The 14,414-nt window shown below is 37.2% G+C and overlaps 1 protein-coding gene across 1 annotated transcript; it reads right to left on the bottom strand.

Moving 5' to 3' along the window:
* Positions 1–2,029: 2,029 nt before the first annotated feature.
* On the bottom strand, positions 2,030–12,349 carry DCTN6 (dynactin subunit 6). The gene is made up of 7 exons (XM_015824048.2): positions 12,294–12,349; positions 11,004–11,068; positions 10,242–10,347; positions 8,949–9,037; positions 8,330–8,377; positions 4,450–4,592; positions 2,030–3,157 (listed from the first exon to the last, which is right to left on the bottom strand). Exons 1-7 carry the CDS (start codon positions 12,314–12,316, stop codon positions 3,059–3,061), a joined length of 573 nt encoding a protein of 190 aa, XP_015679534.1. The 5' UTR covers positions 12,317–12,349; the 3' UTR covers positions 2,030–3,058.
* Positions 12,350–14,414: the final 2,065 nt, after the last annotated feature.

The raw sequence follows: 14,414 nt of genomic DNA on the forward strand, positions 1-14,414 counted from the left end.
TGCAATTTCTATAGATTCAGCGTCTCATCTTCTGTGAACACATAGCATATTACAAGTACCCAAAGCCAACTGGATCTAGTCAGGTCCTCCATCTTCATTGCCAGTGAATCCAACAGGTACTCTGCCTCCCCTATGACATATGGTACTTAACTATCTCAAAGTACCTAAACTCCAGAGGAACTTTATTCTGGCTTGATGTCATACCCTCCCCTCAGCTATCCTTGAAAGCTGAGACAGGGAGACTCCTTATCCAGAGAGACAATGCCCCTGTGACTCTGGAGAGAAGTCAGAAGAAGACAAGACTTCTGTGCTTCTCCAGTGCCTGTATTACAGAGACCATACTAGCCTCATTTCACCATTACTGCACAAATACCAAGAGTGCAGAGGGCAAATCTATTACCTCTCTGCTGCTTTCAGATACCAATCCTGCCCCAACATATAATGCTGTCAGGTTCTGTCCAGTAGCAAATAAAATACACCAGATGAACGGTGCCATAAATTAGACTACATGAGCATCCAGTTCATCACACTAGTACACTCTGTACTGTGATAACCTGCCGTATACTAACCTTTATGCTCCCCTACATATGCTCCTAAACCTTTATGCTCCCCTACAATGCTCCTAAACCTTAATTTTCTTTTTTAGACTAATTTTTATATACTTTAAATACTTTTTTAGCTTTTAGAAAATGTTTCTAAACTCCATAAACTCTGATGTTTATGGAGAGTCTCAGTCATTCAGGTCACGGTTGTCCCAAAGGTGCTTTTTAGGAGGCAACTGAACTTCCTTGTTTTTCTTTGAAGACGTTTCGCTTCTCATCCAAGAAGCTTCTTCAGCTCTGACTGGATGGTGGGGAATGGAAGGATTTATATTCCTTGCAGATAGCTGGTCATTTGCATTCTTTTTAGAGTCATTGAGGCCATTGGAGGTTTACCTGTGTCCTCAGGGTCCCGAGTAGTGCAAGGGGCTGCAGGATGTTTTCTGCCTTGTCCCTTCACTGTTGAAGACAGGCGTGGGCTGTTGGGGATGAGTCTGTGTTGTCTGCATCTCAAACTGAAGCGCAAATGGTTATTGTAGTCTGCAATATTTTCTGGAAATCCGTTCATACTTCCTCACCATTCAAAGGTGAGGTGTTCATCCTAAAGTGCATAGCTAAATGTCTATGGAGATTCTCAGTCATCCAGGTGTTGGTTGTCCCAAAGATGCTTTTTCAGGAGGCAACTGGACTTTATTTTTCTTTGAAGACATTTTGCTTCTCATCCAAGAAGCTTCTCCAGCTCTGACTAGATGGTGGGGAATGGAAGAAGCTTCTTGGATGAGAAGCGAAACATCTTCAAAGGAAAACAAGAAAGTCCATTTGCCTCCTGAAAAAGCACCTTTATAGACTCGGATGTACTTTTTATGCTTTTCAATTGACCATAGCCCATCCTCATGTTGGTCTATGACTATAATACATATTTGATTTGACTAGACTTCTTCAAATGCATTTTGCATGTTAAAAACATTGCCATTAAGAAATGCTTCCAAGTTGTTCCCAAAAGAAAATGAATCACTTTTATCTTCAGAAATAGCAAGGGCAGCATTGCTACACACTGAAAAATGTAAACACTATTTACAACTCTGTTTAAAAAGCTTTTAGGAAGAGTATTGGGAAGTGCAAAAACAAGACATTCAACATCTTTGAGAAGTGCCAATCTCCTGAGCTTTCTTACACCACTGAATATACTGTAGGAAAAATCTAGTTTCAGTGGCTCCATACATCTTCATGTCAAAAGGGTGACAGCTTTGTTTGCACACACAGTATGTTTAGAGGAAAGGCTAACAATGTTTTTAACTTGGTTATAAATGCTTATTTTTTCTGTATTATTTCATGGTTTAATATGTTCTGAGAAGAGTCACAGGGTGTCAACCGTCTGGCTAGCGAAGTCAACATTGAGGAATCTTTAGTTTTGAAATGCCATAAAAGATAAATTTTATTGAATACACATCTCGGTACTGAAGAAGCAAAATCAACTCTAGTTTTCCTGCACGAAAATCTGGTTAGTTAACAATAGTTTTTCATAAACCCCCCCCCCATGTCCATGTTGCCCAATCACATCTCTTTGTTTGTTATGGGAATGGTCCACTTCTCCGTCAGACACCTGCTTTTGTGACCTTGGGTCTCAGGGTCCGTGGACGGCTTCTTGAAACTCCCGTTTCTTTCCTAGGCTCTCCCTTGCCCATTTCTATGGCAAGTTGAGTAGCAACAGAGGTTAGCAAGCATCTTAGAAATTCAACCTTGACATAGGGACAGTAATCCTAACAAGAGCCTTATGAAGACTATGATATTGTTTAAAACGATTAACAAAGTTTTACCTCTGGAAATTATACAAAAGTGAAGTCCCAACTATGATTGGTGAGGCTTATTCCCAACTATGATTGGTGAGGCTTATTCCCAAGGGAGTGTAGGATTGCAATGTTATGCACAGGAGAGCACTGCATGTTGTATTTCTTACAGCAGAATCTTTTTTCACTGTTACATGTAGCATGCAGGTCTGGATTGAAGCCACAACATGAAGCCTTCATGACATCAACTCCAGATGAGCTACACATTTGTTTGACCTTGTCTGAAGTTATATATACAATTTCAATTATTTAATGAAAGCACTAAGGATATGCAGTAATTTAAAATATATCTACTGAAATTAAGAAGTCATTTTTTAAGCTCTTCTTTTTGTGCAGTACTCTGCTACCTTCCAAATGAACTGGACTATTTCCACTGCCTCCAAGGAACAGGCTCTGGGTCAGGTTTACTGGGAAAATGAGTGGTCATCCTGATTTCATTAACAAGGAAAAACAGGCAATAAAGATAATTAAATCCACTAAAAATATAAACTATCAAGGGGAATCTAACAATGACACAATTTATTTTTTACATTTTAATAAATAAAATTAAGCTGCATAACTGCATGACTAAATTTCCAGACTAAGCAAAAAAAGTTAGTTCTTGCAAACATAAAGTCCAGAAAGAAGGTAGTACATCTCTGATATAATTCTGATCATGATCCAGGAAGGCTTTCAACTCTTCACAGGTGTTGATGTTGCTTTCATAGCCTTTTTAAGATGATGATAATTTGGGAGGATTTTCATGAGGAAGTCCAGCTGTAATGTTTGTGGCTAAAAGGAATAGCACAATCTTAGAAAAATATACATGAATCCAAATGCATCTGCTTAGAAGAAGCAATTGGATCACAATCTCCATATATCCCCATCAGCATGGCCAATGCTCACAGATTATAGAAATTGTAATCCAAAAGATTTGAGGAAGACTCAATTGCTTATTTTGGTACAGAAATGCAATATATCTAGCTGTCCAATGACTTGAAGAGAAGGCTTTAACTCAGCATTATAGACGTGATAGCTTTTTTCATGGACAATGCCACACAATCAACCTTTCAGAGATTCAGTTTTCCTAGCTGGAAAACTCCTGCCTAAAATGTATGGTTAACTATCACCAATCTGTGCTGAAATCATTAGGTTACATTGATCAAGGGACTGACTTGTTTTAGGGCAATCCCTATTAAGAAAATTTGTTTTCCAATCTCCCGTTCTCTCAAAGGACACAACACCAATGTCTTCCTCACAAATATAAGACATATTTTAAGCCACTCTTTTTCTATGAAGCAATGATGGCTTCAACAACATTCCCAAAATTACTTCAGTTCTCCACACCTTATGCAGTAACTGAGGAAATGCTGAAGCTCTTCTCCATTGTTTCATACTGAGGAAGAAGATAGGACTGAAAAGCTATTTGGTTAGGTCTGAATATGGACATGAGTGTCAGTTGTCATTCATCATCTGATCCTTGGCTACTCTGGCTCCTTCTTCAGCAAGCTAGGAAACCAGAATCATGATTTAAAAGCAGGTTTCTGTTTTTCTATGAAATGTAAATTCACAAACTATAGTGAATTTACTATAAAAAAAAACACTGCAAAGTGACAACATAAGCTGAGTTAACATCAGTTTGCCTGTTTATCTGAAATCATAGGTCATTAACAAAAGTCACAAAACTCTTTTATCAAACAGCATGTCCCATATCCTTGGAGTAATAGAGATTGATCATCCACAAAAGATGATGGTGATTTGTAAAAGAAAAGGGAAGAAAGAGAGATGCTCCTCTCTCCGATGATTTCAACTGGACCCTCAGACCAAACTGTCTGGTCACAATCTTCTCTATCTAGTGCTACTTATATTGCCCAGATTTTGACGTCTCCCCCCTCTTTTGCTTAAATCTGAGCTCAAAGTAGGAACTCTTTATCAACAGGATATGAATGGGATACAAATCACAAAGTGCACAATTTTCAGGGCTCTGCTCACTGACTGGATTGGTAAAATCACACTCCACAAATCGGGCAATCTGGTGACTGAAGAACTCAAGCTGCCCTGCCCTACGCTTGTCGCCTACCCACCTGTGGCCGCTCAGTTTGCACTCGACGAAGGCAGTCCGCTCCGTAGATTACAGTGTTCTCAGGGATGACTTCGTATGTGTTGACATTGCAGCAGGCACCGATAATGCAGCCGCTTGTCAGGATCACATTTCTACCAACAAATGCTGTAGATGTAGAGAGTAAGAAAGGTGACCCTGACAGAGATATGCAAGAGCCAGAGCAAAGAGGCATTTGTATGTGTGAGAGACACATCTTTTAAGTCTACAGTCTTCTCTGTGTTTAGGCAATGTTTTTCCAAATGGTGGGGTAAATGCATAGGTGCAGGCACATATTGATTGGCCACTGTGCCACTCTTCTTCTCCTAGAACTCAGGCAGTTAGCTGATGAGTTGTCTAGTAGCAGAGAACAAAGTTTCTACACCATGATAGCAGGCAGCATAATGTACACAGATGATATTTAATTATGTATCTCCATCCTGAGCCAGACCAGAAATATTATGATCCTACACTAGAGGCTGTAGGTCCAGAGTAAGATAAAATCCTCCTAATTCGATGGAGATACTATTTGTCCAGAAACCACGTGGCTCATTATCTGCATTGGTTCCAACTCTGGGTGGGATGGCACTCCTCCCCAAGGGAACAGGTCTGTGACCATAGAATTGTTTTGGTTATGGCTCGATCTGCTGTGGAAGTTGTGGGCAATTTATCAATCATCTCATTGCCAGTCTGCAAGAGAACAACTATGCAGTGGTTGAGCATCCTTTCCCTGTCAGTGATTCTCAATGTTTTCTTCACCATAGACCTCCTTTAAATACCTTTGGTGGCCATGGACCAGGGCCACAGACCACCAAGACTTATCTCAAGATTTAAATCGTAACATTTCTTCAAGCATTCTTGGATCTCTGTGATGACATCGTGGACCCCCAGGGGTCTGTGGACCACAGGTTCAGAACCACTGCCCTATGTAATCATACGTATTTCCTGGCAGACTACTAATTAGATGATTGGTGCAGTGGTTAGAATGCAGTACTGCAGGCTGATTCTGCCAATCTCTGACTGCCAGTAATTCGGCAGTTTGAGTCTCACCGGTTCAAGCTGACTCAGCCTTCCATCTTTCTGAGGTCTGTAAAATGAGGACCCAGATTGTTGGGGGCAATATGATGACTCTGCAAACCACTTAAGAGAGGTCTATAAAGCACTGTGAAGCGGTATAGAAGTCTAAGTGCTATTGTTATTAAGTGGCCTCCAGGAAGCACACATGCCTTCATTTCAGTGGTGACATAGCAAATTAAATAAATAATTAGCCTTGTGCTGGGAAATGTGCCAGAATGGCATTTGCAATGGTATTTGCTAAATGCTATGTGCAATCCATGGGCTGCCTAGCATCATTTTACAGCATACCCGGTTTGGTTCTTCCAATATATTGTCAGTGCAAAGCAGGTAATTTTTCTATATTTTTCTTCTGTTGCACTACTCCACTATTAACTATTGTTCCTCCCAAGTGAGGTGCATTGTGGGGGGCTATTCTTATAGGCTTGCAAATGATAGTGAGGGCCTTATTCTTTTGAAATGCTTCGAAGATGGGCTGTATTCAACCACTGAGGCAATAATGTTTTATATTTTTTATTGATATTGCTGTGTCATAATAATTATATTATTTATACTCCTTTGTAATTATGTTTAAATTTCATTTTATCTGGAAACTAAACTAATAAAAATGATTGCCATATTCCGACTTCCGGTTAGGCATCACAGCGTGACAGACGCAGGAAGACGGGGCTCCATCTTCCACGTTCGATTTTGCCCCGCTGGGGACCCTAAAAAGGGTCGAAAGTCGCCCCAGAGAGGCAACGGAGGGGACCCTCGTCAATCGTGGAGGGGCAGCGGCCGTTCCACTGGATCTGTGGAAGCCCTCCAAACCAGCGGGGGAAAGACTGGCTACATTTGTGTGGCCAGTCAGAAGCTGCTGACAACCGAAGATAAGCACTAACTAGCAATTTTTGAGCAATGTGGATAGAACTGGGTGAGACTTTATCCTCTTTTTACGACCTTAATACTACTTTCCTGGAAAAAAGAATGCCCAAAGCAAAGAATCCTCCCCAATGAGAGAGGGAAGGGAAGTTTTTGTCCTGCTCCCCCAGGAAAAGAAAATCGGTGAATTAATTGCTTTGGGGGAAAATAGAGAAAACTACAAGATCAATTTGGAATTAATACAGATATATAGCTTTGAAATTTGGGGATTAAAAGTACCTTTGAGACTTTTTTTTTTTTAGAAGATATTTGAAAGTCTGTAAAATAGGCTTGGATTTGGAAAGCTGGAAGATGGTGTCACCGACATCTAGTGGCGAATCATAGCACTACAATTTATTATGCTTAAAAGAAACTTGGTTGAAGCCCGGACTTAGATAAGATTCTTTGTTGTTCCTGGAAACTTTCATTTTTACAGACTGCAGCTGGGAAAAGGGGAAAAAAAACCCTCTTGGGCTGCTTATCTATAAAGACTACATACAAAAACAAAATGGGTGTTCCATACTTAGCCGCAAATGGGAAAAAATCATCTTTAACACTTGTCTCCGAAGCTCCCAGTTTGATATACCAGCAAGAAAATGTTAATGAATCTCAGAAAGAAATTCTTTCTATGTTGAAATCAATCCAAGACACAATTGTTTTATTTCATGATGAGATTAAAAATAATGCAAATGAGATAAAAGAACAATTTTCTAACCTAAACTTACTAATCCAGACAATGACTACAAAGAAGGAACTAGTAATCCAGAAAACAGAAGGAAAATTAGAAGAAACGGATCCAAAGACGGAGGACATAAAGGAAGGAATTAACAGATATAGACAAATAAAAAATTAGAAGATGCAGTAATAACACTGGAAATGGAAAAGATATCTTACTTGTCAAGATCTCAAAACACATTTGAGGATAAGGAAGAAGAGCTGATCAAATGGATGATAAAGCTGTTAGGAGAAATGCTGAATATTGACAAACAAGAAATGAAAAAAAAAACTGAAGAAGGACGGAGGCTGTTTAGTGAATATAAATGGGTTGAGCGTTCTTCCAAAAATACTTCAATCAAATTCTCTTCCTCATTCCAAACAATATATACAAAAACAGAGGAAGAATTACTTGATGATTCAAGTGTACTGACTTGGAAAGTTATTTGGCAAAGGAAGAAAGCTAGAGTAAGACCGAAGAAAATAGAGATTTTGACCTATTAGATGGGATATTATACTATTAAACAGATGTTTGAATATGGTTAAAAAATAGATAACTGTTAGAAATAAATTATAATTAGGATAGGATTTGTAACTGGAATATTATACTTTGTTATGAGAAGGGAAATACGAAAATTTTAAAAGGGTTTGAATAAGCAAAGCTTTTGGTTACCCAAATATAATTTATTATGAGAAAATTATAAGTGATAGAGATATTTTGAACACTGACGGGAAATTAAAAGTTTAAAAAAGCGTGAAAAACAGAATATTAATTGAACAATGGATTTTAAGTGCAAATACAACTGAGATATGTTCTGGCTAGAAAAGATATTATAAACCGACACTATCCATATTATGTATAATACCAGAAAAATGTGATGAAGATGTCTATATTTAATTGTATATGTATTAACACTAACAAGAATTGTATTTGCCCAGTGTGGAAAAATGCATACCACCAGAATAGAGGACCAAGAAAGCACTGGATGGTGCAGTATTGGAACTAGACTTGAGAAAGTTAATATGTACCACTGAATTACCAACAGACCCAGACAACACATGGTTATTAAGTACTCATGATTGTAAAATTAGAAAATTAATAAAATATTTATAAAAAAGTATGATTGCCATATTCCTATTTATTCTAAAGTTGTACAAAATCAACATCAGATACTTACCTTTCGACTCAATTACATTGTTGTCTCCTATTTTCATTGCTTCAGAATCTGCAAGCCATGGTTAAGAATATTTGCCTGCATGTTTCCTATATTCCCAGTTCTCCCTAATACAGCAGGAGATCTTTTGTAGCTCCTTTGCCTTCAGGAAAGAGTCTGGAGAGCATCACCCTAACTTTATAGCTACTACTACTACTTAAAAGAATCTGAAATAATATTCCCTATTTTTTTCATTTAGTCAAAAGCTATAATGAACCTCGGACAATGTACTTAAAAAGCATCCTATGCTATGTTTGTCACAAACTGATATTAATTCGGCAGCAATGAATCAGTGAGATTTTTTCTCTCTCTACTGAATTAACAAAGTGTGGGAAAATAATAATAACTAATAACATTTTATCTGTTTTACTGAAGCCACTAAATACAAAAATCAATTATGATTAATCAGTGCTTAACAGCAAATAATACACATCCCAACCAATTCTCTTTAGCCACAAATTAGGGATCTAAGACTACATCACCGATACTTTTATTATTTGCACCATATAACCATTACTGCTTATATGATACTTAAATGCATATATATATTTCTAATCTTTTAATTTACTCTTCAAAAGGATACAACAGCCAACTTCAAACACATTATTAGTGCCAATGACCATCGGTTTGGTTCTTGCTTCCTCTGTAGTAGGAATAATGTTTTCAGGATAGCTGTAGAGATGGAAAAGGTGTTTTTAACATTTTTGTATTTAAAAACAGGCATGTCATACCCTTAAAACCAAGAATTTTATCTTTAAAGTTTGATACTAACTTGAACCTTTTCATTAAGCTGCTATTCTACATCAACCAGACTCCCTAATTGTCAATCAAATTTCTTCCAGAATACTGGGACAGATGTCATTTTGCAAGAATGTTTTGACAAAATAATCATAATATAGTGATTCAAAGATATGCTATGGAAAACTAAACTAGGAATAGGTTTACAGGAAAATTTAAATTTAAACTTCAGTTTTATGAACCCTCATTCAATAGAGTGATTCAAAATACTTCCCTAGAGTGAACAATGTTTACATATTTTATATAAATCAATGACAGGATCTATGTAGATCTATGCAGGAATATTCTCTATATTAATCGGGAAAGCTTCAAATGGTTATCTTATTGTTTCAGACATGTTTTTGCTTTTGCATTTAACTCATGATGGCAATACTAAAAATGTTTGGTCATCAAATGAATAGAACTTTCAGCAATCAATTTCTGCAGTACAAATTCAATGAATTCATTATATTTTTTATGCGTAGCATTTTCAAATTCACTGAATTTATGGTATTTGTTACAATTAATATTTCCCAAATCCTAATTTTTTTCTCTGGTAAGATCAGAGATCTGAAGATCTATTGTACATTGAAAAAAAAAAAGAAGAAATTTATGCTAAAGGTAGTATGAAACTATTTCAATGGCTACAGGCTGCCAATTTTTACCTGAGTGAATACAATCAATATATGATGCCACAGGAATAGATTATTACATCCAACAGAGATGGCATGTTCCTGATCCCTTCCATCAAGCAATGCCATCTGTTGTGACTAAGGCAGTACACCTTCTTTGTCACAGTGCCAACCCGGTGGAACAGACTGCCTCTCAAGATTCAAATAGCCCTGACCCTATGAAGTTTCATAAGGTTCTTAAGACTTGGCAATACTTGAGCATTGGCCTAGACTAGAGTATTGAGTGAGCCCTAAGAAGTGTGGTGTTATACTGATTAGCATCTCTATTCAATTTGTTCTGTTTTTAATTTTTTTTATGATTGTTTTTCATTTGTTTGTATACTGCCCAGAATTGCTATAGGTTGAGTGGCCATGCAAGTGGAATGAATGAATAAATGTCTTAAGAAAGTTGATGAAATTATACTAACCCATTAATGATAATTGCCTGTTCTTCTATGAGATTACCTTCCCCAATCACAATTGGTCCAGCTTCTGCAATGATTCGGGCTTTGGGATGAACTACTGTCCTAGGTCCTATAAAAAAATACTTATTGCTATGGTGCTTATATATCATGTATTTCAAGGAAGTATATTATCCTGAGTATAAATTCATCTGAAAATACCAATTTGCTTCAATCAACATAGGACTGCTGCCAGCCCTCTCCATACTTTTTAAATGGGTGTAACTTATACATTAAAAGAAGAATCACAATAATTATCATACAACCATTTACTGCAACTTTTCATCAACATTTCTATTGCAATGTTGATTTGAATCAACATTTGAATCTAAAAAACTTTTTTATTTTAGATAGTTATCCACATTTCTTGAGAGGGCAACATGAATGATAAACAGGGTTTAGAACTAGAATTATAGCAGCAGCATTAAGCAAGATGGCAAAAAGTGCAGATGCAAGCATCATTTTTCGCTAAACTAACAAGTGATCAATCACATTCCTGAACAATTGACTATTAGAGCAGCACCAGTTATTCACATACCTAAAAGGAGTACTATTTCTAAGCTTTGCTAGTTTTAACCTTGATTAGTTTTTGTGGCTTAGCACACTGTATAACCATAGACGATTTGTTAATAATCCAATAATATTGTGATACCTCAGTTAATTCAATAATCAAGTTAAGTATGTTGTGCTAATCCAACTGTATTGTTCTATAAAATTATTTTCTCTTACCAATAGTCACATCTCCTTTGATTTCGCTCTCCACACAAACAACAGCTCCAGGAGCAATCTTCACACTAGAAAAGACATATACAGAAACAGTAACAATGGTTGGCATGGGCTCATCACTGTCAGACAGTTCCAGATCCTTGGAAATATATTTTAAAAAAGGATAGAAAGCTCTCTATCTATCTGACTGTACAGAGGGGGGAAAGTGTACGAAACAACAGTAATGAAAAGAGTCGATCCTGAGCCACAGAAATGCTCAGTAATAGTTTAAAAGTCCCAAAATGAAGGAATTCTGTAACCTGAGATTCTGTATCACAGCTATTAACCAATAATTGCCTGCAATGACAGTTTAAGTTTAATTGACAGTTTGAGGGTAGGCAGCTGTTTTGTCAGTAATAAAAAATTGCTAGGTCACTATTGAGAAACCACAATACTGCCTTAACTGCAGTTCTAGTCGAAACACTAGACATGGAGATATATTGTCATTGACAAAACAGCTCCTAGTCTCACACTATTAAAATGGTGTCCATCGTAAAAAACAATGGGAAGCTTTAGCTCATCTCCTTAGCCTCCGACCTGTCAAGCATAATATTAATACTCAAGCCTAATAGTTGTTTTAAGAATTTCTAAGCTGATGAATGCCAAGCACTTAAAATACTTAGGAAAAATGTTGAATAATATTAAATAGTAGGAAAACAACAACACACTTTCACAGTCAAGTCTTTCCATTCTCATTCATTCCTCATTTTCTACCAGAACTATTTAGGAATATCCACAAGATGGCTTGGCTTCTTCTAATATAAAAGATTTCAGTGAAACGTAAAAAACAAAAACAAAATCAATGCAAGGCTTTGTTCAAGATATTCAGCAAACTGGAAACCTTCCAGAAATCATCAACGCTCCTGTACACAGCGACATCCGAAATTGAAACATAAAAACACGAAACGAACAGCTGTATGTAAGGCTTTCTCGAGTGGCGTGGGGAGAAGCTATTTCCCGCTGTCCGTCCTCTCCGACTGGACTGAATTATTGGCGGGTTTATTGAAAACGGATATTTATAGGCAGGTCCGACCTCCTCTTTTTTCTTTCAGAGGAGCTGCTGCACCCTTATTGCAGCAGCTTAGTAGCAACAACGGTCGATTGTAAAGAACTGGGCGTTCCTTTTGTACACTCACACACAACTGTAGCCTTGAAAAAAACGGAGCCAAGCAACAGTCTTAAAGAAAATAACTCATATGGGGGAAGGCTTCAGAGATTAATCGCGCAAGAGGCTTGGCCACCCAGCCCCCTTACCTTTTCTGCGCCTTCTCCGCCATCTTTCCTTTCACCCATCCATTGCTCGGCCTGCGACGAGACACCCTTGCAGATATGGCGGAATTAGCAGATCGAAGCCGCGCGGCTGGCAATCAACTCGTCAGCCTGACTCTCGGTCGGCCGAGCAACAGGAGGCGCTGGAGTCGCGCGCGCTCTTTGCAATCAGCAGAAGAAGCAGGCGATTGAGGACAGTGGCAAGTAACGAAATGCTATTGCAATTAAAACGAAAAGTGAACCAAAGTTTAACAGTAATTATATAATACATTATAGACTGTATAATTACTGTTATATAAATTTATAATTATATAATTATAATTAAATTTATTTATAAATTTATAATTATGTAATAGTATTACCGGTATTATTTTATTTATTATGTATGTCTATATATTGTTATTTTATTTATATGTGTTATTTGTTATTTATTATATGTGTCTGTATATTTATACAATTGTAACTTTACTAAATAAATAAGTACAGAAATTATTGCTTACTATAATAATTCATAATGTATTCAATGAATGGTTATTAAAATAAAGCAGTACTATTGACAGTAACCACAAATGTCTGTTCCAAACTGGATAAAATTATTTTTCAGTGTCTGTCGCCCTGCAATAGAACTAATTTCATCTTGATGGCTTTGGGGAAAGATAGCAATTTAGTTCTAAGTTGGATTTAGTACTAAGTTGAAGGTAGGGGTGGGGGTAGCCTGATCCTGGGTGGGAGGCAGCACAAAGACCCCACATGTGTTATCTTTCTTAGACTGGGTATACTCATACTTTCTCAACCAAGACTGAACAGTTTGCTTCTTTATATCTCAGGGTAAAGAAAATTTTCATTGTAAAGCTGGAGCCCTGCTTACTTCACATTTGCTGGAAAAATAAGAGAGGTTGCTTTGATCTTGTAGCTGGGTTTCTGAAGCATAAGATATAAATCAGTATGTGTCCCATTCCATCTCTACTCACTGCCCCTCATATAAATAAACATTGCATTTTATTTCAAGATGATTAGATGAAAGATCCCATCTTGAACAAACCAGGAGAAACCCTGGTGTTGCAAACATCAGAGAAAATGCCTTTTGCATTTGCCACATTCTCAGATCTCGTTGAGTGAGACAACACTCTGAGAATGGCACATTATATCTTCAACAAATGGACAGAAGTTTGTTCAGGATAACCCCTTATTTAGAATCATAGCGGCTTCACAAATTAAATATTTCAACTTGCTTCATTGGAGGATGCTGCTTTAGGTCTTGGATCTATGTCTAGCTGCTATAGGTCTTGAAAATCCATTTTCTGACCTACATTGGCATTTAGCGTCAGTAAATATGGACAGTTTGGTATCTTATTGGTTGTCTCTCAAGATTTTTATTTGCATTTAATCTAAGATCACTGCAATAAAATACGTAAAATAATCTAATGAACAGTAATTCCATTCTAAGACCAACTTTAAAAGTTATTTAAAAATAAATACAAAGTTTTCAAATCTCGATGAACAAGATAACTATATAGTATTATGTATATTTGTTTTAATAATAATAATAATAATAATAATAATAATAATAATAATAATAATAATAATAATAAAGTTGGAAGGGACCTTGGAGGTCATCAAGTCCAACCCCCTGCTCAGGCAGGAAACCCTATACCATTTCGGACAAATGGCCGTCCAGTCTCTTCTTAAAAACTTCCAGTGTTGGAGCATTCACCGCTTCTGGAGGCAGGTTGTTCCACTGGTTAATTGTTCTAACTGTCAGGAAGTTTCTCCTTAGTTCTAGGTTGCTTCTCTCCTTGATTAGTTTCCATCATTGCTTCTTGTCCTGCCTTCAGGTGCTTTGGAGAATAGCTTGACTCCCTCTTTTTTGTGGCAGCCCCTGAGATATTGGAATACTGTTATCCTGTCCCCCCTCCTCCTTCTCTTCATTAAACTAGACATACCCAATTCCAGCAACCATTCCTTATATATTTTAGCCTCCAGTCCCCTAATCATCTTTGTTGCTCTTCTCTGTACTCTTTCTAGAGTCTCAGCATCTTTTTTACATCATGGTGACCAATTCCAACAGCCATTCCTTATATGTTTTAGCCTCCAATCTTTTTTCTT

This window comes from Protobothrops mucrosquamatus, unplaced genomic scaffold (assembly GCF_001527695.2).
Source record: "Protobothrops mucrosquamatus isolate PMUCROS unplaced genomic scaffold, P.Mucros_1.0 scaffold_183, whole genome shotgun sequence".
Lineage (NCBI taxonomy): Eukaryota > Metazoa > Chordata > Lepidosauria > Squamata > Viperidae > Protobothrops > Protobothrops mucrosquamatus.

What these genes read in the sequence shown, in the direction of transcription:
- DCTN6 (XM_015824048.2), bottom strand. Translation starts at nt 12,316, where the DNA reads ATGGCGGAGAAGGCGCAGAAAAG. An exon ending in CAGGCAATTATCATTAATGG is followed by an intron (nt 9,038 to 10,241) that starts GTTAGTATAATT and finishes CCATCTCTACAG; the next exon opens with CTATCCTGAAAACATTATTC. An exon ending in TGCAAACTGAGCGGCCACAG is followed by an intron (nt 3,158 to 4,449) that starts GTGGGTAGGCGA and finishes TATTCCTTTTAG; the next exon opens with CCACAAACATTACAGCTGGA.